The sequence below is a fragment of the Hyperoodon ampullatus genome (genome assembly GCF_949752795.1).
Source record: "Hyperoodon ampullatus genome assembly, chromosome: 10".
In the NCBI taxonomy this organism is placed as follows: Eukaryota; Metazoa; Chordata; class Mammalia; order Artiodactyla; family Ziphiidae; genus Hyperoodon; species Hyperoodon ampullatus.
Genome location: NC_136923.1, coordinates 74,298,044 through 74,321,477, shown reverse-complemented (window position 1 = coordinate 74,321,477; position 23,434 = coordinate 74,298,044). Strand labels below are relative to the sequence as shown.

Here is a 23,434-nt window from a genome sequence, read left to right as displayed (position 1 = left end):
GACGGGTGGCGCTGGAGACAGTCACCCATAGAGAGGCGTCGGGGGCGCAGGAGCAGGCAGGCAGGCTCCCACCTGGTAATCGGGCTTGGTGAAATAGTCAAGGCTGGCGATGTGGTCCAGGAAAAGGTGGAACTCGGAAGGCATGTGCTTCAGCAGCATCCGGTGTTCGTACTTCTCCTTGATCATCCCTACCTGCTCCTGGAGACAAGAGGGCACTGGGAGATGGAGCCCCAGCTGCCCCACACCCCCTCCCTGCCCTCAGACCCAGCCGTACTGCCCCTCACCTTGTCCTTGATCTTCCTCCAAGGCAGCTGACCCACTGCAAACTCCACAAGCATGTAGAAGAGGGACCACAGGTCATCGTGGCGGCCCATCTCCTGGAGGTGGGAGCAGGGAGGGGGTCACCCATGGCTCTCAGGTCCTTCCCTGGGAGTGGAGGCTGACCCTTCACCGAGGGACACCAGTCAGGGTGCCTATGGGCAGAGCTGGGGTCTCCCTGAAGCCACGGCTCCATTCCTGACCCGCCAACACACAGAATCCCACAGTCAAAAGTTCCGTGTGTGCTTTCTCATCCACAGAGATTTGTGGTGGGGACAGAGAGGAGGGGATCCCCCAAACAAGGAAGAAGGTGACGTCAGGGAGACGCCCGCCGAGCCCTCTTCCAATCAGGATCTCTGGAGGGGCATCTTCCAGCCCCTGCCCTGCACTCCTCTCCCCACCTCCCATCACAGCGGCCTGCCCTGCCCTCTTCCTCAGCAGTATACTCTGCCACCGACCTCTGCCCCTGACCTCTGCCCTTACTGTCCCCACATCCCTCAGTCCCACCCCGCCACTCACCCGGTTCTTGTGAGCATTGACCGAGGCATAGCGAACAGTCCCACGAAACCCGGCCACATTCCGAGGCTGCAGAGGGGAGAACACCACCAGGAACGTCACCCACTGCCCCTGACCTCGGCCACATCTCAACCCTGCTTACCAAGCCTAATTCTGCCTACTCTAGCCCTGACTGCCTCCTCCCCCATCACCCGCCTCCCCCACCGCACTCCCGAGCCAGCCTGGTCAGGAGCAACCTGACACACCAAGCCCAGCCCTAAACCCGTCTCCTGACCCCGCTCACTGCCCCTGCGTCTGCCCTTGACCAGGCAGGCCGCAGGGCGTGGAAGTGGCATCCACCCAGGCCACGGGGGAGAGGGGGACGGGCCGAGTGTGGACCCAGCACTGGGTGACACTGAGCACAAGGCCAGGCCTGTCTAGGCAGCTGCAGGGAGAACTGGTGAAGGGTCCCCAGATCAGCGGGTGGGGCGAAGATGCCAGGATTCCCGTGAGCGGCGGTACTCACGGGCCGGACGTCCCCCGTGGTGTTGGTGTACTGCCGGGCCAGCCCAAAATCCAACATGTAGCACTTTCTGTAGGTGGAGGGCAGCCTGCCCATGGCAAAGTTTGACTGGGGGAAGACAGGAGCTGTGAATCTTGGGGCTCCAGGCCCACCTCAGGGGACACCAAGAAACAGCTCTGGTGAGGGGCCTTCCACCCCACATACACTCACATGAGAGTAAAACATCAATATGTACAGCAGGTCACGGACCTTATCTGAGGGGCAGGTGTGAGTATGCTCATTTTAGATAGGAGGAAACGGAGGGCAAACTGCAGGCTTCTCCCAGATCACACAGCAAGAGGTGACCCAGCCAAGGCCCTCCTGGCTCCGAGTCCTTGGAACTCCCAGCAGGGCTGCGTGGCTCAGTGTAACTGTCCTGCTCTGAGGCATCAGGAGACCAGCACTGTTCTTGCTGTGTGACCTTGGGCCATTCAACCAACCTTTCTGGGCCTCGGTTTTCACCACTTTAAATTGGGTCCAAGCACCAAGATCCAAGATGTTACAAAATCAGCTACTTGGAATCTCTTACCAAGCCCCAGCCCCTCGTCCCTCTTCCTTCTTCAATCCTTCCATCCTTCCCCAACCCCTTCACCTTTCCAGGTTCAAGGACTATTCAGGTCAGGGGTGAGGAAAAGGAAGAGAAGAAGAAAGAGGGGAGGACACTGGCACGCCCAAGGGGCAGGCAGGGGTGCTCCTGAGAGGCAGGGGAGAGGAAGAGATGGAACATGGGATGGAGAGCAGGAGGAGGGGACAGGTAGAAGAGGCTGTCCCCACCCAACCACTGTTCTGGAGAAGAAACCAGGGGACCCAGGGAAGGAGAGGAGGTGGGGTGTGTGCTTCAGAGGAGGGGGCAGCCCTCACCGGCTTGATGTCGCGGTGCAGGAAGCCCACGGAGTGGATGGCCTCGATGGACTCCAGAATCTGCTTGCCCAGCCGCAGAGTGGTGCTCAGCGTGAAGGTGCCTCGAGGCTGGCTGCGTCGCAGGTCAGCCAGGTTCCGGCCCTGGGGTGGGGGTGGGGGTGGGGACAGGCCCAGCTCAGCTGCCATCCGACCACCACCGCCATGACACTCTTCCCAGCCTCGCCCCAAAGGCTTGCGCCCACTCCCCATTCCTCCCAGGGCCACAGTCTCCATCCCACCCCAGGAGTCACCACCAGAGCTCCTGGGGGAGAGTGAAGGGAGGATGGGCCACGGGGACTCACCTGGAGCTGCATCACTACATAGTTAAACTTCTCGTTGCGGCCACAGCCAATGAACCTGCACACGTGGTCTTTCCCTGAGGGATACAGACAGGGGTCTCCCAACTCCTACTCCTTCTTCCTCACTCCCAGCCCTAAGCGGGGCTTCCCATGCACTCTTGATTCCTGGTTCCCCCGGCCCTGGCCGCATGGCCACTTCTCCCACCCCCCGCTGCCCTTGGACCCATCATCACTCTTGGGCTCTGTTCCCATATCCCCTCACCCATCACCTCTCAGCCCCTGGCTCCGTCACCTCTTCCCTCCCACCTTGCCCTGGACTCGCACCTTGCAGCTTTTTGAGCACAGCCACCTCCATCTTGAGGACCTGCTTGGGCTGCTGGGCCGACTCCACCTTCAGGGCCACGTTCTCCCTGGTCAGCAGGTCCATGGCCTCGTAGATCTCACCAAAGCCCCCGCCCCCGATCTTTTTGAGCTACAGAGATGGGTGAAAGGGGAATAGGGGACACAGGGATCAGGCTGAACAGCTCCTCACCCCACCCATTACTGGGTCACATTCACTGATGGGGGCAGGGGCTGTCCTTGAAGGGGAGGACCCCATGGCTCCCTTCTTCACCCCACCCACCCGTGCTCCCACCTCCTCTCCTAGTGCTGGAGACAGAGAGCTCAGTCCATGGGTGTACAACTATTCACAGACACAGACACACACACACACACACACACGCATGGGGCTAGATGTCAGAGTGGGCAGTGGGAAAGTTATGAGACCTGAGACTCCACAGAGACAAGGAGACAAGCCGATGCAGGATTCTGAAGAGATAATGGGCCGTCGTGAGCCTTTTAAGGACAATAAATATCACACTCCCCCCATCCCCCACCTAGACCGAGCGGCCTCCATCCAGAAGCAAAACTAATTTCCAGAACCTTGCAACTTCAGGTGGGTCCCTCCCCCAGGGAGGCCAGCCGCTCCTGGGGTTGGCAGTCTCCTGAAAGATGACACCAGAGGCAGAGAGCATTTAGAGGGGAGTGTTAGGGGGAGGGGACTCAGCAAAGCGTGTTCTCTGGCCAGGCCCCCTGCTGAAGCTCACATCACCCCCGAGGCCCCAGGTCAGATGCCCAAAACCAGGGTGAGCCTCCTGTCCAGGGGAACATGGTGGGGATGGAGGTTTGAAGAGAATCTGTGTGTTCCCAGGGAGCATGGCAGTGGAACTCTGATGTTCTGGGCCCCCACTCCCCCAGCATCCCTGGGCAGGCAGTGAGAAAAGGCAGAGGGGAGAAATGTGATAGAGGAAGAATTGGCCAGGGGAGATGAGCAAAGCTGAGTTATGGGGCGGGATTAAGTCAGGGGCCCAGGGGTCTTGGAGAGTGAGGGTGCTGCTGGCAATGATGGGGGGACAGGGGAGAAGGTGCTGAGTTCTAAGTTGGGACTCATTTGGTTTAAGAAAAATGTACACCTCTTTCCGCCATCTTTCCGTGTCATCATAATGGTGCGCACAAAGGTCCTGGCTGATGCTCTCAAGAGCATCAACGAAAGTGAGGCAAATGCCAGGTTCTTATTAGGCTGTGCTCCAAAATCACCATCCAGTTTCTAACTGGGATGCTGAAGCATGGTTACATTGGAGAGTTTGAAATCACTGATGCTCACAGAGCTGGGAAAATTATTGTGAACCTCATAGGCAGGCTAAACAAGTGTAGAGTGATCAGCCCCAGATGTGATGTGCAGCTCAAAGATCTAGAAAAAATGGCAGAGTAATCTGCTTCCGTCCCGTCAGTGTGGTTTCATTGTACTGATAACCTCAGCTGACATCATGAACAGTGAGGAAGCAAGATGAAAAAAACACAGGAGGGAAAATCCTGGGGTTCTTTTTCTAGGGATGTAACACATCTGTGCAAAGAAAATGCCTCAATAGAAAAAAAAAAAACAGCTATACAGTTCAGTTTTCACCTCCCCAGGGAGCTCCCCACCCATGGGTGGCCTGCCCTCTTCCAGAGTCCTCACTTGTGTCCTGTTGGCTTGTAACGTGCCAGCCGCAGCTGGGCTTGCTCATGATTGGATGGAGGCTGCTCTGAGCATCTGTAAACTCCTGACTCTAAGCCTCCTGCATCTGAGCCCGCCCCTTGGCATTTATTCAGCACGCGGATGCCCAATAAATGTTTAATGGGGGTTGAAACATGGGAATGGTGAGAGATAGGGGGCGGGGCAGAGCTGAGGACTGGGAGTTCCCAGCAGGTTATAGTTGTAAACACTCTAGAAAAAGAGAGAAGGATGAAGGGAAGATTTAGAAGACAAGTGGAAGGCTGGTTGGGTTCTTGTGCCCAGGAAAGAGGAGGGAGGCAGAACAGTGAGAAACCAGGGTCCCTCTCTACTTGAGAAGAAAGTTAAGGTCAGACTTCTAGAAGAATTTCAGAGCAGGAGGAGACAGATGCAGACTCAAGGGAAGCAATGGCATGTCTTCCTCTGGGAACGTGAAACTCAGGGGAGATTCTAGTATCTTCTAGATTCCTTTACGGTTTTCTTTGTGGGAACATGGAGGAAACACCTCGTTGTCTGTGCTCCAGACTCACAGACATCATCTCAGCTCATCCCCAGAGGCTCCCAGCAACACAGGTAAGGAAGGTCACAGGAGTTGTCATTTTGCACAAAAGGAACACTGAGGCACAGAGAGTTAAGTACCTTGCCCCAGTTCACACTGCTAGTAAGTTGCAAAGCCGGGTTTCACTTAAACCCAGGGAATCTGATGCAGAACCCACAGTCTTAACTGAAATAATGTAGGAACCATTGTCTATACTGTGATTAACAGTCTGAGTGCTGAGATTCAAGGCCAGATCTGCCAGGCTCCAAAATCCTTGCTGGAGATGGTAAGGAGGGCTCGGGGCACCCAAGACATTTCTGACACCTACTCTCCAATTTCCTAGGATGCCAAAGGGTATTTCTCTACCGCCTCCACTTCCAAACAGAGTCTATTTCTCTTTCCTTAGTTCCTTCCTCACCCCCCACCCACCCATTACAGAACCTCTGGGGGCAGGGGAGTACAGCAGGCACCCTAATAATACTTTTAGGAGGCCATGAAAATGTTTTCATTTCTTTTACAATCAGAAGGGGAAAATGAACCTTTAGATCAAAAAAGTTTTATTATATAGTATTCATTTATTCCTCATTATAGCAATGCAGTCATACAATTGCAGTCTTTAGTACTTTATTATGTTGGAAGGGGCCGGTAAGGCCCACGAAAATCACAAAACAGCTTTGCCCACAACCCAGTGACAGGAATGTCCTCTCAACCTCCCTGCACCAGACCCTATTCCTCCCCTCCTAAGTTTTTTCTGGACCCTCTCCCCTGCCGAAGGACCTCAAGAAACACGACACAATAGGACTAGCATTCACTTAGGAAAAAGGAAACCAGGTTTCTTGGCCCAGCTCTGGGTGAACTGCGGTGAGTTTCCACTTTTCCCTTTCTGTAAAATGAGAGTTGGACTAGAATATATGTCACAACTCTCCCTCGGCTCTCTGATCCTGATTCTCAGATGGGCTAATTCTTAGGAAGCAACATAGTTCAGTGACTGTTGCCCCAGCAGTGAGACAAACCTGGTTCCACCGACTAGTCATGGGAACTTGGCAAGTTAGCTAATCTCTGTGCCTCAGTTTCCACAACTGTGAAATGGGGATAATAACAGTATCTACTCCATAGGTTGTTGAGATAATGCATGTAAGGCATTTTGCATAGTGCCCGGCCACAGTAAGTGCTCAAAATAAATGCTAAGTTTTTATTGTTATTATAGTTTGACATTCTGATTCTAAGGGGCACCCCTCAAGAAGAAAAAAATGCTATTATTTTTAAATACTCCACCAGATGCCACGGACCCCCATTTTCTCCTGGCACAGCCCATCTGGTCAGTTTTCTTGGTTCCTGAGCTGTGCCTCACTCTCTGTCTGTCCCTCGTGGAGACTGGCTGAGGGGAGGCATCTGGCACCCCACCCTCTCTGTTTCTCCAGGGTCCAGGGAGGGAGGGGAAAGCGAGGTCACCTGGCAAAGACTGAGGACTTGCCCCTTTTCCCTCCACCCCTGCCACTTCTCTCCCCACTCATCTCCCACCCCCTCCCTCAAAAATCACAGGAAATTTCTAACCCAATTTCAGTATGTGCGTGAATACCCTCTTTTTCTCACCTCTTCAATGCAAAAGTCCTCCTGCCTCCAATCTGCCAGAAACTACGCCCTGAGCAGGACCCGGAGGGGGTGAGGGTGGGGTCTTGGAGGAACACTCCTCACTTTGCCAGACCCTCATGCCTTTGATTACCGCCCTGGCTCCTCCTCTCCCAGTTTCTGTCCCCTTCCTCTCCCCCTCAGGAAGTCCCCCTCTGGGACATAGACAGCCCTTTCCCTCAGCTCTTGGGCTCCTCCAGTTCCGCCCCTCACCTCCTCCAGTCCCAGAGACATCTCTGACAACGTTGCCACCTTTGCCCCTCTCCCTGGCCACTCGGAGACCTGCCCGCTGGGTAGTTGTTGCCTTGGAGACCTGCCCGCAGCCAGGCCCCACTCTCCTCTCAACCTGGCACCTCTGGTGAGCCGAGCACCCACCCTATGCAGACCCACAAGCTCACAGGCACCCCAAATTCTGCCCCACATCATCCTGCCCACATAAAAACAGGACATCAGAGTGCCCTCAAGCATCGGAAAGAAAGGGGGGGGCGGTGGGACAGGGATTGGTTTACCATAGGTTCTGCTCAACGTACACTACACTGCCTTTGCCTCGACCCTCATGTGTCGCCCTCCCATCGGAGAGGCAAAGCCCTGAAGAGGGTCGGACTACAACTCCCAGCAGACCGAGCAGCCCGAAGTCCTGGGCTGGAGGAGCAAGGCACACTGGGAGATGGAGTCTCGGCATGTTGCACCTGCCGCAGGAAGCAGTGAAGGGAGGAGGGTGGATAGAGAAGATGGAGTGCGGATGCGGTGGGAGCCGCCTTCAGGGCCTCTTTCCCCGAACCCAAGCGTTTCTGTCCTCTGCGGAAGAGGAGGGGCTCACTCATTGCCCTTCTCCAAGGTCCAGCAGAGAAACGGCCCCCTCCCCCGCCCCCGCCCTCCTCCCCTCAATGAGCTCTGCAGCTCCTGCTCTGACATCCAACCAGGAGTTGTTGCAGGCTGGGCCCGACCAACGTGACCTAGCGGGGAAAGGGGTGAGAGACGGCGGGGTTGGAGAGAGGGCACTGGGAGAAAGCGATTGTCCACAAGTGTAGGCAAGATAATGACCTGCAAGCCATACGCAAGTGAGCTTAGGGGCACCTCCCTCTTAGAGTAGGGGCGCCAAGGGCACCTGTTTTAACAGGTCTCCAGATCCTCTCCTCCCATCCTCCCCCACCCGTCCCTCTGCCCTGCTGGGTCACTCACTCACCACCTTCCAGCGATCCTTGACCACGTAGTTGGCCGGCAGGATGTCGGCCTGCTCCCCTCCCCCACTCATGTTGGTTTCGTCCTTAAGAGCGGCCGCTAGGCACTGCATCCGCCAGCCGGAGGGAGGGGTGTCCGCAGGGCCTGCCCTGAGGGGGCCATCTACCTGGGGGAGTGGGGAGGGACTGTGAGGGGGGCAGGCTAGGACCCGGGACCCACTTGCAGATATGGAGGAGGGGAGTTCCATTCTCATGGCAGGCATCTTTCCCTGGCCCACTAGGCGGATGCTCCAGGGGTCAATGGGGGAAGCACTGTGTAAAAATCAAGTGGAGGTCAGAGGAGAAGACAGAAATGCCATTCACAGGAAGGGAGATACAAACTACAAACTGGAGATGTGAAAACCAGCAACGGGCACACACATGTGATAGAAAAAGGAGAGGAAAATGATGTGTGAACAGGCTGTGGGGAAAGGGTTTCCCAAAGAGACATACGCTAACTAATGTGGGGAAGACTTGCTGACCGAGGGGCACACCAGACTGGAATCAGTGCTTAGGCAGGGGAGACCTGAGCCAAGAAGGACCAGTCTGGGGATTCGATCTGTGGCCCCCACACCCGCACATTTCCCGTGCCACACCGTTCCCAAGGAACTGTGTATCTGAGGCATATTGAAAGGGGAGACCTGCTGAACCAAAGGGTGACCCAGGGAAGACACACGCCAGAGTGACAGAGACCTCCAATCAACCATGGGAGATGTGATTATCTGAAAATGAGGAGCTACCCAACAGCCCCTTGAGGATGGTGCTGAGTGAGGAGGCTGCCACCGTACTCAGAGCTGAGCCCAAACCACTGACACGGCTATGGGGGTGAGAAGCAAGGATGTGAGTGATGGGGTGAACATAAGGCGATGGATTCAAGACATGGATTTTAGAGGTATGGCAGCCCTGTGGCCACTCAGAGGGAGAGAGGCAGGCTGAACTGGGGGGGAGGTGAGGACAGAGGGGAAGTGGAAGCGGCCTAAGAGAAGGCAGATGTGCCAGGGGGCAGTGGGTCTGGATGGCCAGCGGGTGAGAGAGCCTCTGCCCACACTTTTCTGTGTCTGCTAAGGAAGAAACACAGCTCTTGTCGCATTCGGATAGGTAGAAGTTGGATATCAGGGGGAGTGTCCCAAGTGTGAGGGCTGGGAAAGCCAGCCAGGGTTACCCAGGGAAATGTCAGTGTGCGCATGTGTGTGTCTGTGTGTGTACCCTCTGTGTGAGTGTGTATATGTCTTTGTGTGTCTTTTTGTGTGTGTCTATCTATGTGTCTGTGTCTTTGTGTCTGTACATCTGTGTCCACGTGTGTTTATGTGTGGTTTTGTGTCTGTTGGTGTGTGATGTGCCCGTGTGTGGGCAGGGGCCAGAAGAGACGGCTCTTTGAGATCTCTGCCACCCCGGTACAGGAATGGATCTTTTCCTCTCTCCCTTCGCCCTACACTTTTTATAAGTACACGGCTCTGGCCTCCCAGTGACCCTGGACAGTCACAGATAGAAGGAAGCTCCTCAGGCTGGGTATGGTGGGGGAGGTGGAGAGGAGGAAAGTGCCTAAGATACCAATGGATGGGGCGGGAACTCCATGAGCCTGTCTTTACTTGGGTTGGACTCATTCCCCAGGGCTCCTGTGTCTGACCATCCAGGTACAGGGGCAGCGTGGGATAGCGAAGGCGTGGAAACAACCTTCCACAGGTCATGGTGTGCTGTGAGGGATCTTCAGGGAGAGGGACACTGTCACTCTTTTTCTGCCAAATGACTCAGCTGACTGTTTCCTCCAATCCACACAACTTCAGAGTATCAGGACTGCGAGGATATTAAATAGGCCTCTGCCTTCCTTCTGCCAAGTGGCAAATGGGGCATCAGGAATTCAGAGGGCAGTGAGAGCAATGGCAGGATGAAGGGAGAGGGAGGGATGGGGGATTCTGAAATAAAGATGGAGAGACAGGTTGAGGACAAGATTGAAGAAGCAATTGAACCAGTAGGGAGGGAGCCTTAAGGAGTTAAACAGGGTGACCTCTGGTGGGCCTTCCAGTCCTGTGATGGTGGATTCTATAGATTGATGAGGAAGATGTGAGTCCTGCTCCCATTCTATAGATGGGCAAGCATAGAGGAACAGGTGAGGTGGGAAAAGGGGGAGTGGAGGCAAGAGGATAAATGAGGGTTCCCTGCCTCTCCCTGCCCACCATCCTTCCCACTCTCTGCCTCAGAGGACTGCACTCAGCCCAGTCTAGGGTTGGATGACACAGACACAAGGAACCTGACTGCCCCATGACCGCCCCCTCAGGACCCTTTAGTGTGTGGAGGGATGGGTGTGTGGAGAGAGAGGGCTTGTGGAGGAGGTTTTATATCTGTCAGCAAGTGTGTATGTATGAGAGTGTGGGACCGATGATGTGTGTGTGTGCGTGCAGGTGTGTGTGTTGGGGGTGTATATCTAGGTGGTTGCGAGCTCATCATGGCATGTGCATATAAGTGTTGGTGTGCACCTATGCAAGGTGTAAGCCAGGTGTGTGTGGGAATCTGGGAGCCCAGGTAAGCAGAGGTGAGGGAGATCAGTGAGGGGTAATGGGAACAGGTGAAGAGAGGTGTGGAAGGGGGCACAGGGAACGCAAGGGACAAGGGTGACAGGATCAGAGGAGGGGGTTGCATAAGACAGAGACAGGTGAGGGATAATCATGACAGGTGAAGAGGGGACAGGACCATGAGAGGGGCTTCTGGGTACAGGGATGAGGAAGTAGGCAAGGAGGCTGGTGGGAGGACAAGGGAGAGAGGTTATGGAGACAGCAGGGAATGACTGTCAGGGATGCCAGGAGAGTGAAGCCATAGGGACGGGGACAGAGGTGAGAAACGAGGAGCAAAACCCCTGGAGGACAGGCTGGAGAGGGTGGGTGTGCTGGGGGCAGGGCGCCGATCCAGGCCTCGGGATGCGGCCCAGGCTGTGTAGGCCAGCGTCCCACCTCGGGCGGAGACGGAGACGGCACAGGGAGGGGGAACTGGAGAAGGCTGCGCTGGGAGGTGAGCCAGGCCGGAGGCCCGATGGGTTCACAGAAGGAGACCCCTCCCCGACCCCCGCCCGGCCGGCCGGCCCCGCCCCGCCTCGCCTCGGCTCGCCTCGCCTCACCTGCTCTGAGCCCGCTGCGGCTGCGGCTGCGGCTGCGGCGGCGGCGGCGGAGGCAGCGGCTCCGGGCGGTGCATCCCCCGGGGACGGGGCAGAGAGGGGGCGGGGGCGGGGGCGGCTCAGTGCGGTGCTGGGCGTCCCGCTCCCTCCGGCGGCGGTGGCGGCGGCCTCCCGACCGGGACCATCCCGGCCCGGCCCGGCCCGTATCCTTCTCGGGCGACGGCGACGGCGGCGGCAGCGGCAGAGCGGGGAGCTGCCCACAATGCACTGCGCCGCCAGCATCAGCACCAGCCCTGACATCACCTCCTCACCGCCCCGGCTCTTACATCACCGGCCCTGCTCTGACATCACAGTCTACTCTGCTCCTTTCTCCACTCCTGCGGCCCTAGGACTCTCTCTCGTATGGACCTGTTTCTGATCATAGATTCTCTTCACTGGTCTCTGCCATTCGCTTGACCCCCCATCCCCCAGCAGGGCCCTGTCACTCTTTACCTATCCCCACAATCCTCACCTGTCTCCATCCTGCTTTATCCTCTCCACTCCCAGCATGTCTCTATCACTCCTCACCTGTTCCCATCAGCCTCAGCTGATTTTGCCACATAATCTTCCATACGTTCATATTACTTTCCTCTAAACTCATTTCCCCTCACCTGTACCCATCCTCTCATAAGCCCCCCCCCCATTTCTTCTAACACCATCCCTCACCTGTAACTCTCACCTTGCCATATATATATACACACACACCGTACCTCCTGGCTCAACCTGGCCCTTTCTTTCTTTGGTCCTTTCTCCCATCTGTTGACAAACTCTCGTTTCTCTTAGCAAATTAGATGCACACTCTTTACTGTGACATGAAACATTCTTCCCAATATGGGCCCAGAGAGGCTATTATTACCCTTCTGACAGATTGGATTACTCAACATTCCCTGAGCATACTTTTGCAGTTTGTCTCTCTCAGGTCCCTTCCTCCATCCTTCTTGTCTTCAACAAATGCACACTGAGTAACTTCAACAACAACCACAACGACAACAACAATAATAATAGCAGTAACGATTTACTCCTGCCAGACACTGTTCTGACCTTTCACATATTAATTCATTTAACCCTCATAACAACCCTTTGAGGTAGCGTATTAGTGTTATACCCATTGTATAGATGAGGAAACTAAGATGCAGAGAGTTTGAATAATTTGCCTTAAGTTACGTACACAGCTAACAAGTGGCAGAGCTGGGATTCAAACCCTGGCCCCAGGGTGCATGCTTCTAACCTCTCTGCTGGCAAGAAGGATCATTGAATCTGCAAAAGTAGCCAGAAGAGACTTCTTGGAGGAGGTGCACTCGACTGTAATTTGAAGGATTAGTAGGAGTTTTTCAACAGATGAGTGGGGCCAGGGCAGAGGGTGGGACAGACTTCCAGGCTGAGAAGACAGTGTGTGGTGAGCTGGGGGTGACCGTGTGCAACATTATGAATGATGGGCCTTGTGTGCTGTGCTAAGGAGATTAGATTCTCTCCATTTAGTTTTTGGAAGCATAGTGGACAATGTGGTGAGCCATCCAGATCCTCCTTCAGAATCCAGGGATTTATTTCCCTGGCTGCCTGGGGTGCTGAAGACTGGCTCTCTCAGCTCACTCTCTGTCTGGAATTGCCCTTGACCAAGGGAGCTGCCATGCCCAAGATCATGTGCCCTTCCTGGGGCATCCCATAGCCAATCGATGATAGACTCGTGAGTACAAAGGCCTGGCACCATCACCCCAACTCAAGGCCACTCTGAAGGAACAACCCATTTGCGAACCCCCGATAGGGTGAGCCAAGGTATCTGTTGAGGCTGCGTCAAAACTCAGCATCTACTCTGCCCAGTGCTGCTTCCTTCAGTCCTCCTCAGATGTTGATACTCAGAGCACATCCCAATAAGCCTACTGCATGAGCATCTCTGTCGCAGAGTCAATGTACAGAGGACTCAGACTTTTAGACAGGAAATCACTGAAGAACTGTGAGCAGAGATAAGACAGTCTGATCTGAGTATTAGCTTAGACTTCTAGGTTGACTTTTTTCTTTTTAGAAATGTTGCTGTACTGTCTTCTAGCTTGTATTGCTTCTGATGAAAAATCTGCAGTTATCCTTTTCTTTGCTTTCTCTGTATGTAATGTTTTCTACTCCTCTGGCTACTTTTATGATTTTCTCTTTATCACTGTTTTTAAGCTACTTGAGTATGATGTGCCTTGGTGTAGTTGTATGCATGTTTCTTTTTTTAAAAAAAAAATTTATTTATTTATTTGGCTGCGTCTGGTCTTAGTTGTAGCACATGGGATCTTTTGTTGCAGCGCTTGGGCTTTGTTGCCGTGCACAAGCTTCTCTCTAGTTGTGGCATGCAGGCTTATTTGCCTCTAGTTGTGGCATGGCCTGTGGGATCTTAGTTCCCCAACCAGGGATCGAACCCAAGTCCCCTGCACTGGAAGGTGGATCTTTAACCACTGGGCCACTAGGGAAGTCCCTGTATGCATGTTTCTTGTGCTTGGGGGTTGTTGAGCATCTTGTATCTGTGGATTTATAGTTTTCATCAAGTTCAGAAAACTTTTGGCCACAATTCACTCAGATATTTTTTCTGCTCTTCTCTTTCCTTCAGGGACTCCAAATACTCTGTCTACTAGGCTGCTTGAAGTTGTCCTGCAGCTCACTGAGCTTTGTTCATTTTTTTCCTAGTCTTTTCTCTCACCGTGTTTCTTTTTGGATAGTTTCTACTGCTATTTATTCAAGTTTATTCATCTTTGCTTTTGCAGCATGTAATCTGGTATGAATCCCATTCAATGTATTTTTTTTTTTTTGTAGTTTACATTTCTAGAAGTTTGACCTGGGTCTTTTAAAAATCTACCATATTTAATTTTCCTTCTAACTTCTTAAACACATGGAATAGTAATAACTCTTTTAATGAACTGTCTACTAATTTTATTATCGGAATCATTTCTGAAACCATTTCAGTTGGTTTATCTTTGCGCTGTAGGTCATACATTTCTGCTCCTTTCCATAGTGTAATTTTTTAAATTGGATGCCAAATATTGTTAATTTTACCTTGTGGTGTCCTGGATATTTTTGTGCCTCAGTAAATACTCTTGAGCTTTGTTCTGGGATGCAATTAATTTACTTAGAAACAGTTTGATCCTTTCAAGGCTTACTTTTTAAGTCTTCGTTAGGAGGGAACTGAGAAGCATCTAGTCTGGGCCTAATTTTCCCCACCATTGAGGCAAACACTTTGGTATCATTTACCCAATGCCCCAAGAATTATGAGGTTTTACCCTTTCAGCTGGAGGGAAAGGCATGATTTCCATTTTGTGTGGGCTCCAAAGATTGTTCTCTCTGTTCATTTCAGATGGTTCTTTTCCCACCTCCGATACTTTCCTCACACATATGTGCTGATCAGTCCTCAGCTGACTGTCCCAGGGAACCCTCTGAATATTCCAGAGCTCTCTCTCCTATCCTGTGCTCTGTCCCGCAAGCTAGCTGCCTTGGCCTCCCCTTCCATCTCCTCAGCTCAAGGAGACAGCGAGGCTCAGCCTGGATCCCTCCTGCCTGCAGCCTAGAAACCCTGCAGACAATACACTCACCTGGCTTGTTTCGTCTTTCAGGAGTCACTGTCTTAGGCCGCCTGATGGCCAATGTTCAAACGTCATTGTTTCATGTATCCTCCCAGTTTTTTGGTTGTTAAACATGGGAAGGTATACAGCAAAGGAAACCATCAACAAGATGAAAAGGCAGCCTACGAAGTGGGAGAAAATATTACAAATCATATATCTGATGAGCAGCTAATATCTAAAAAATATAAAGAATTCATACAACTCGAAAAAATCTGATTTAAAAATGGGTAGAGGATCTGAATAGACATTTTCCCAAAGAAGACGAACAAATGACCAACAGATACGTGAGAAGGTGCTTAACATCATCAATCATCAGGAAAATGTAAATCAAAACCACAATGAGGACTCCCCTGGTGGTGCAGTGGTTAAGAATCCACCTGCCAATGCAGGGGACACGGGTTCGAGCCCTGGTCTGGGAAGATCCCACGTGCCGAGGGGCAACTAAGCCCGCGCACTGAAACCACTGAGCCTGCGCTCTAGAGCCCGAGACCCACAACTACTGAGCCCGTGCGCCACAACTACTGAAGCCAGCGCACCTAAAGCCCGTGCTCCGCAACAAGAGAAGCCACTGCAATGAGAAGCCCGCGCAATGAAACGAAGAGTAACCCCAGCTTGCCACAACTAGAGAAAGCCCATGCGCAGCAATGAAGACCCAACGCAGCCAAAAATAAATAAATTAATTAATTAATTAATTTTAAAAAAACACAATGAGATACCACCTCATACTTGTCAGGATGGGTATTATCAAAAAGACAAGAGGGGGTGCCCTGGTGGTCCAGTGGTTAGGACTCTGCACTTTCACTGCCGCGGACCCAGGTTCAATCCCTGGACAGGGAACTAAGATCCATCAGGCCGCACAGTGTGGCCAAAAATAAATAAATAAACAAACAAATAAATAAATAAATAAATGACAAATAACAAGTATTGGTGAGAATGTGGAGAAAAGGGAACACTTGTGTCCTGTCAGTGGAGATGTGTGTATATATATATATGTAATGGAATATTATTCAGCCATAAAGAAAGGAAATCCAGCCAGTCACAACAACATGGATGGACCCTGAGGGCATTAAGCTAAGTGAAATAAGTCAGACAGAAAAACACAGATACCATATCATATCACTTATATGTGAAATCTGAACAAAATGACCTCATAGATACAGAGAACAGACTGATAGTTGCCAGAAGTGGAGTGCGGGGGTAGGTGAAATAGGTTGATGTGGTCAAAAAGTACAGACTTCCAGTAATAAGAAAATAAAGTCCTGGGGATGGTGACGGTAGTTAACAATACTGTATTGTTTATTTGAAAGTTGCTAAGAGAGTAGATCTTAAAGTTCTCAACACAAGAAAACAATCTATGACTATGTGTGGTGATGGATGTTAACTAAACTTATTGTGGTGATCATTTCAAAATACATACGTGTATCATATTATTATATTATATACCTGAAACTAATATAATGTTATATGTCAATTATATCTCAAACTTTAAAAAATCCACATAGGAGGGCTTCCCTGGTGGCACAGTGGTTGAGAGTCCGCCTGCCGATGCAGGGGACACAGGTTCCTGCCCCGGTCCGGGAAGATCCCACATGCCACAGAGCGGCTGGGCCTGTGAGCCATGGCCGCTGAGCCTGAGCGTCCGGAGCATGTGCGCCGCAACGGGAGAGGCCACAACAGTGAGAGACCTGCGTACCGCAAAAAAAAAAAAAAAAAAAAAAATCCCATAGGAGAAAGCATGACAAACAAAAAGAAGCGAGGAAAAAGCATAGTAAATATAAAGGATGAAACAGGATAATAGGAAAAACTTCCAAACATATAAGTAATCACAATAAATATAAATTGACAAAGTTCATTGATTAATAGAACATCGGCTTTTTAAAAATGCAGATATAAGCTGCTTACTAAAGACACACTTGGAATACAGAAAGGTTGAAACAAAAGGTGTAAAAATATATGAGTCCAAAAGAATTTATTAGGAAAAAAAGTGGGTCACTTCATAAGGACAAAATGCATACCACCAAGAACATATAACAATTCTGAACTTGTACTCACCTACTAGTCTCAGAATACAAAGTAAAAATAGTTAAAATTACAAGAAAAAAAATTTTAAATCCACTGTCAAAGGGAGATTTTAACAAAATTACCTCAGTAATTGATAAATCAAATAAGCAAAAAAAAATTGTAAGGATATAGAAGGTTTGAAAATAAAACTATAACTAACAAGCATGATCTAAGGTCTATGTGTGTATAGACTATCATATATATAAATAATATATTATCTACTATATTATATATCTATTTTAGGTATTAGGTTATTTTTATACATAGATATCAATACTATATACATACATATCTATTATATATACAATAGATAGTGTAATATATGTATATTTATAATATCTATAATATATTATAATATAATATATATGGATCTGAAATAGATATAACAAAATTTTAAGATTTGATGAAACTGGGTAGTGGATACAAGGATATTTGATATACTATTCTTCATTCTTTTCTCATACTTGCAAAATTTTCTAATAAATTTTAAAATTCATAATTATTCACAAGAAAATACAAAACTGAGTGCTAAAGCTGAGTCTCCTGTTTTGGCCTTTATAGATTCCCAACCCAGGAAAGACGAGGACTAGGACCCCAGATGTTCCCCACTTTCACAAAATTGTCCTCATAAATGACGTCACCAGCAAGAAAACAGCCTAGACGCTGGGATGGGGAGGAAATCAAACTAAGAATGTACCTGAGTAGGTGGGTATAGTATATATTAGGTATAGTATATACTGGGGCAGAAAATCTCAGCCCTGCTCTCTCTACAACATTCTGAGAAAGGAAAGTCACATTTGAAAAACAAAGAAACAAAATATAAGGGAGGGTAAATCTGCTCCCTGCTACTCCTTCTTGGCTGGAAGTGATATTTGATCTGGGTGTTAATGGCTGGAGTGCAAGGATAAACCGGAAGGAATACCCCCCATGCTTGATTTCTACTTTGAATCTCTCCACTCATCGCACATCCCTGCATGACATTGATTTGATTTCTACTCTTGAGCTAACTCTGGCCCTTCTCCAAGCCAAACAGAGTCTCAAGTCTCAGACTCCTCTTCACTCCTTTTTTTTTAGTTCTTTGAGTGCCCACTGAGTGTCTCACACAAAACACATGCTTAAAAAAATGTATCCCCAAAGCTATAGATTAAAAGAGACTTAAAAGGCCTATAAAACAATGAAGAAGTTTAAAGTATATGACGAGGGATGCACATTGGGTGATAAAACCATAAAGAAACATAAGGAAGTTTATTTTTGTCCTTACCGTAAAAGTAAGGGCAGTGGTTACTTTTGGAGGGAATGAGGAGGCAGAGATTGAGATTGGGCACATGGAAACTTCTGAGTGGGAGAAGCTCTATTTCTTGACATGCATGAGTGGTGGTTATAAGAGTATTTTATTATACTTCATTTGCCTTAAGGTGGTTTTCTGCTGGTGAGTTTTATTTTAATATTAAGACATTTTTATTGGTATATCCAATGAATGAATGAATGAATGGGTCTGGGCATTGAGCATCCATGGTTGCTAACTTCAAACAAGAGAGACATCCAGGCATTCTGTGCCCCGTGATGGGAGCACACACCACCACCTGTGACGTAGTCTAGCCCCAGATTGAACCTGAATCTGGTCACGCCTCTAGATCCAACTCCAATTTATAGCACAAAGGAACACTTTAAATGGCACTATGGGTTTATCATCAGTCAACTCCAGACTGTAAGAACCTCTGCAGGACAGATGAGGGGAGGAGAGAAGATATGCAAGGGGAACGTGTTGATTAAAATAGACTTAAAGGCATGTCAACCAATCACAATATGTGGACTTGATGTGGCTCCTGATTTTATTTTTATTATTTATTTATTTATTTTTAATATTTGTTATCTGTATTTCTGTGAGTCCGGAATCAAAGTGTGTCTCTCATAGGTTGTAATCAAGTTATTTATTTATTTATTTATTTATTTATTTGGCTGCGTTGGGTCTTCATTGCTGCGCGTGGGCTTTCTCTAGTTGTGGAGAGCGGGGTTTTCTTTTTGTTGTGGTGCGTGAGCTTCTAGTTGTGGTGGCTTTTCTTGTTGCAGAGCACAGGGTCTAGAAGCGTGGGCTTCAGTAGTTGTGGCTCGCAGGCTCTAGAGCGCAGGCTCAGTATGTGTGGTGCACGGGCTTAGTTGCTCCGTGACATGTGGGATCTTCCCGGACCAGGGCTCAAACCCGTGTCCCCTGCACTGGCAGGCAGATTCTTAACCACTGCGCCACCAGGGAGGTCCTGTGGCTCCTGATTTTAAACAAATAAATTGTAAACAAACATTTATAACATAATTGGATATACCAATAAAAACATACAATTCAAATTTGAACACTGATAAAAGATTTGATGACAGTAAGAAAATCTTACTAAATTTTTCAGCTCTGATAATAGTATTATCGTTATATTTTTTAAAGAAAAAAGAGTATTTTTTAGAGACACATTAAAATATTTACAGGGCTTCCCTGGTGGCACAGTGGTTAAGAATCCGCCTGCCAGTGCAGGGGACACGGGTTCGAGTCCTGGCCCGGGAAGATCCCACGTGCTGCGGAGCAACTAAGCCCGTGCGCCACACATATTGAGCCTGCACTCTAGAGCCCACGAGCTACAACTACTGAGCCCATGTGCCACAACTACTGAAGCCTGCATGCCTAGAGCCTGTGCTCCAAGACAAGAGAAGCCACCGCAATGAGAAGCCTGCACACTGCAAGGAAGAGTAGCTCCTGCTCGCCGCAACTAGAGAAAAAAGCCCGCACGCAGCAATGAAGACCCAACGCAGCAAAAGAGAAAAAAAAATTACAAATGAATTAATCTTCAATTTGCTTTTTCTCACATAACTTCTTTTTAATTCATCTGTATTTGTTACAACTTTTAAAGGAGGATGTGACTTGAGCACTACATTTCCATTCACAAAACTTGCTCTCAGTTACTTTTCGAACGGCTTTACAACGTGCCTAGGTAGGCTTATAATCTTGCTACTCTAAACAATACTTTTCTTTGGAAAATAAGCCCTATGTATGGATAGTGACTCCCATCAAGTTGGTTCAGTTTAACATACTAATTTCTAGAGGCCTGGCACATGCAGTTGATAACTACAGGGGATGGAAGTTTTAAAAAGTAGATGCCAGAAGATGAAAAGTTGCTTTAACGAATATTTTTCTTTTAAACATCAAGGTTTATGCTTCAGAACACTTCAGTGACAAAAGATTTGGTCTACTAAAGAATCCGCTTGATAGCTAGACACTTCAGACCACGAAGTTAACATAGGTTACATACACCTTACAACAAACGCTACTTCCGTCTGTTAAAATAAAATTCCATCTGTTAAAATGCCAGTATGAAACTAGAAAAGAAGAACTAGCTGTGCTTTAATGCCTAAAGTATCACAGTATCACACTTAGTAGAGAGAAATCTTATCTTCCCTTTAAGTAGTTGTCAAGTCATACAGATTTTTAAATGTAACAAAAAAATACTTGAAAACATATTAACAGAGGGAATGGAGACAGTGTTGAACACGTAGCCAATTTGCATCACAATAGGACAGCGAGGAAGTTGAATATGCATGTAGGTGAAACAAGATCATAAATTGGTCATAAATTGATAATTGTTGAATCTCATTATATTGATACTACTTACTATTTTCAGTACTTTATTTTTGCCTTTTTAAAAACAGCGTTAGGTCTTCCCTGGTGGCGCAGTAGTTGGGAATCCGCCTGCCAATGCAGGGGACACGGGTTCAAGCCCTGATCCGGGAAGATCCCACATGCCGTGGAGCAACTAAGCCCATGTGCCACTACTGAGCCTGCGCTTTAGAGCCCGTGAGCCACTACTGAGCCCATGTGCCACAACTACAGAAGCCCACACGCCTAGAGCCTGTGCTCCGCAACAAGAGAAGCCACCGCAATGAGAAGCCTGTGCGCCGCAATGAAGAGTAGCCCCCACTCGTCACAACCAGAGAAAAGCCCACGTGCAGCAATGAAGACCCAACGCAGCCAAAAATAAAATAAATAAAATAAATTTATAAAAATAAATAAATAAATAAAAACAGCTTTATGAGGAATAACTTACATGTCAATAAAATTTGCCGTTTGTAAGTGTACAATTTAATATTTTGTAAATTTATAGAGTTGTGCAGTCTTCAGTACAGTCCAGTTTTCGAACATCTCCATCACCCCAAAAGATTTCCTTGGGCCCTACCCTGCAGTCAGTTCCCACTCCCACCCCGGCCCTCCACTGCTCTGCTTTCTGTATCTCTAAATATGCCCTTTCTGGACATTTCACTTAAATACAATCATGCAATAGATAGTCTTCTGCTGCTCCCTTTACTGTTATACAAGCTGGATACACTGACCTGCCCACCACCGTTGCTCCCCCAGCCCAACACTTAGTGCCCTGTCCCTCCGACTCAGGCCTCTCTGCATTGAGGCAAGGATCTGAGCTGCCAGCCGTGGCTGGCTCTGCATCCTCACCCAACTCAACTGTGGACACAGAACCAATCGCAGGGCTTTATATCGCATTTAGAGAAACAGACAAAATATCTCTCTCTTCTTTCTCCTTCAGCCTGAGGTGGGGATGCTAGGCACGTTAGAAGTGTGGGAGCTAAGGAGACGGAGGCCGGCTTATTTTCTTGAAGACACCGAGGCAGAAACAAGATGCTCTGTGTCTATATGTGCACGTGTGTTCCTCACCTGTGGTGAAAACCAGAGGATGGCATGACCGAGGGTAGGGAGAGTGAAGGAGGTTGCCCCTCAAGGCCTCTGGCCCCTGAGGCCAGCCTCCTAAGTATGCACCTGTGGCTGTGTGTGCGAAGGTGCTGAGAGCACTAGTGCACAGCTGTGCACACACGTTTGCCCCATGGTTCGTGTATCTTTGGAGCTGGGTCCATCAGAGGACAGAGATAGCCTAAGATGTCTTTGCCTTCTCTTTGTGTCTTTGCATTAAAAAAAAATGGTTATTGGGTTTCCCTGGTAGCGCAGTGGTTGGAAGTCCCCCTGCCAATGCAGGGGACACGGGTTCGTGCCCCGGTCCGGGAGGATCCCACATGCCACGGAGCGGCTGGGCCCGTGAGCCATGGCCGCTGAGCCTACGCGTCCGGAGCCTGTGCTCTGCAGCGGGGGAGGCCCCAGCAGTGAGAGGCCTGCGTACAGCAAAAAAAATAAAATAAAATAAAAAAATAAAAAATAAAAAAATGGTTATTGTGTCTGCTCTGTCACCCCATGCTTTGGTATTTTATAGTTAATCAGGAAAAATTCAGAAGAAACCTCCGATGATGCGCTCCTCTGGGGAATGGGATCTGGGTCTCAGGTCTCCCTTTCCACTGTGTACTCTCTCATTCCATTTGAAGTTTTTGTCCTATATTTGTGTAATTTTCAAAATAAAATGAGGGAGAAATCATTGTTATTACCAGTGAGCCATGGTGTGTTTGCCTGGCTCCCTGCAGACTCTGCTTCTATTAGCTTAGTCTAGGGCTGAGCAGATTACAAAGTGCTATCAAATGCAGCTGCTCATTTAATCCACTCATTCATTCAACAAATATTTGATAAATGTTTCCTATGTGCCAGGCACAATTTTAGAAGCTGGGGATAAAAATACAGAGAAAAATGCCTGCCCTTCTGGGGATTTACATTCTACTGAGTGTAGAAAGACATACAACAAAATTAATCAGTTGTATGGTAATGAGAGGAGAAAAGACAAGGCACAGGAGGGTGATAGGGATGGGAGGCTGCCATATTGAAGAGGGTGGTCAGGGAAGGTGACCTGAACAGACTTGGAGGAGGTAAGGGAGTGACCAGGGAGCTCTCTGGGAGAAAAGGGCTCCAGAGAACAGCAAATGCAAAGGATCGGAGGCAAGAGCATGTCCAGCTTGCTTGAGGAAGAGCCAGAAAGGCAGCGTGGCTGCAAAACAGCCAGTGAGAGTAATGGAGCTGGGATGAGAGAGGTAAGAGGGTCACCAGATCGGGTGGGGCTGGTGGGCCACTGCAGGGCTTTTGGGTTTTACCCCAAGTGAGGTGGGAGCCATTGGAGGGTTTGGCTGAGGAGGACATGACCTAACGAATGTGTTCACAGGGTTCCCCCGCTGGAGACCAGACTGTGTAGCAGGGAAGTGAGGTGACCGTGAGGAGGCTGCTGAGAGAGGTGGTGGAGGTGTAACCACGCAGGACCTTATGGGGTCTTCCCGGGACAGACTCCTCTCCCATATCCTCTGCTTTAGCTGCTCTCTGAAGTACCTAGATAACAGTATCTGCACATTTTCTGAGTTGTTTGACAGATGCTCAAATCACCACCAAATGGAAGAAATTAACTACCTGATGACCATGAGCTCGTAGCCCCCAGACCTAAGGGAACCTGAGGATTGATCATGTTCACCCCTGTGACACGGCCCGTTACCTCACTATCAACCAATCAGAGAATTGTGCTCAAGTTAATCTCCTGCCCTGGGACTCCCCTCCCTCGCCTGGCCTTTAAAAATGCTTTCCTGAACCCCAAAGGGGAGTTTGGGTTTTTTGAGCGCTCCTGTCCTGAACTCCTTGCTTGGAGCCCTGCAGTAATCGCTGCCCTTTCCTTCACCACAACCAGGCGTCTGCAGAGAGGCTTTACTGTGGGGTGGGGGTGGGGCTGACCCAAGGTTGGT

The 23,434-nt window shown here is 49.5% G+C and overlaps 1 protein-coding gene and 1 pseudogene across 2 annotated transcripts in view; one reads left to right on the top strand and one right to left on the bottom strand.

The window, feature by feature from the left end:
* TTBK1 (tau tubulin kinase 1) overlaps positions 1 to 11,400 on the bottom strand; it is a gene marked incomplete at its 3' end in the record, with an annotated part of 39,118 nt that extends 27,718 nt beyond the window's left edge. Inside the window, exons 1-9 of the mRNA XM_079712292.1 lie at positions 11,103 to 11,400; positions 7,960 to 8,121; positions 2,899 to 3,046; positions 2,578 to 2,651; positions 2,237 to 2,377; positions 1,340 to 1,444; positions 838 to 903; positions 285 to 377; positions 73 to 198 (exon numbers count right to left, since the gene is read on the bottom strand). Of these exons, the coding sequence (XP_079568418.1) occupies positions 73 to 198; positions 285 to 377; positions 838 to 903; positions 1,340 to 1,444; positions 2,237 to 2,377; positions 2,578 to 2,651; positions 2,899 to 3,046; positions 7,960 to 8,121; positions 11,103 to 11,399 (1,212 nt within the window). The 5' untranslated portion in view covers position 11,400. The remainder of the gene's footprint in view (positions 1 to 72; positions 199 to 284; positions 378 to 837; positions 904 to 1,339; positions 1,445 to 2,236; positions 2,378 to 2,577; positions 2,652 to 2,898; positions 3,047 to 7,959; positions 8,122 to 11,102) is intronic.
* On the top strand, positions 4,032 to 4,443 carry LOC307059580 (small ribosomal subunit protein uS8-like; annotated as a pseudogene). The gene has a single exon. The product of its transcript is annotated as a small ribosomal subunit protein uS8-like (transcript).
* Positions 11,401 to 23,434: the final 12,034 nt, after the last annotated feature.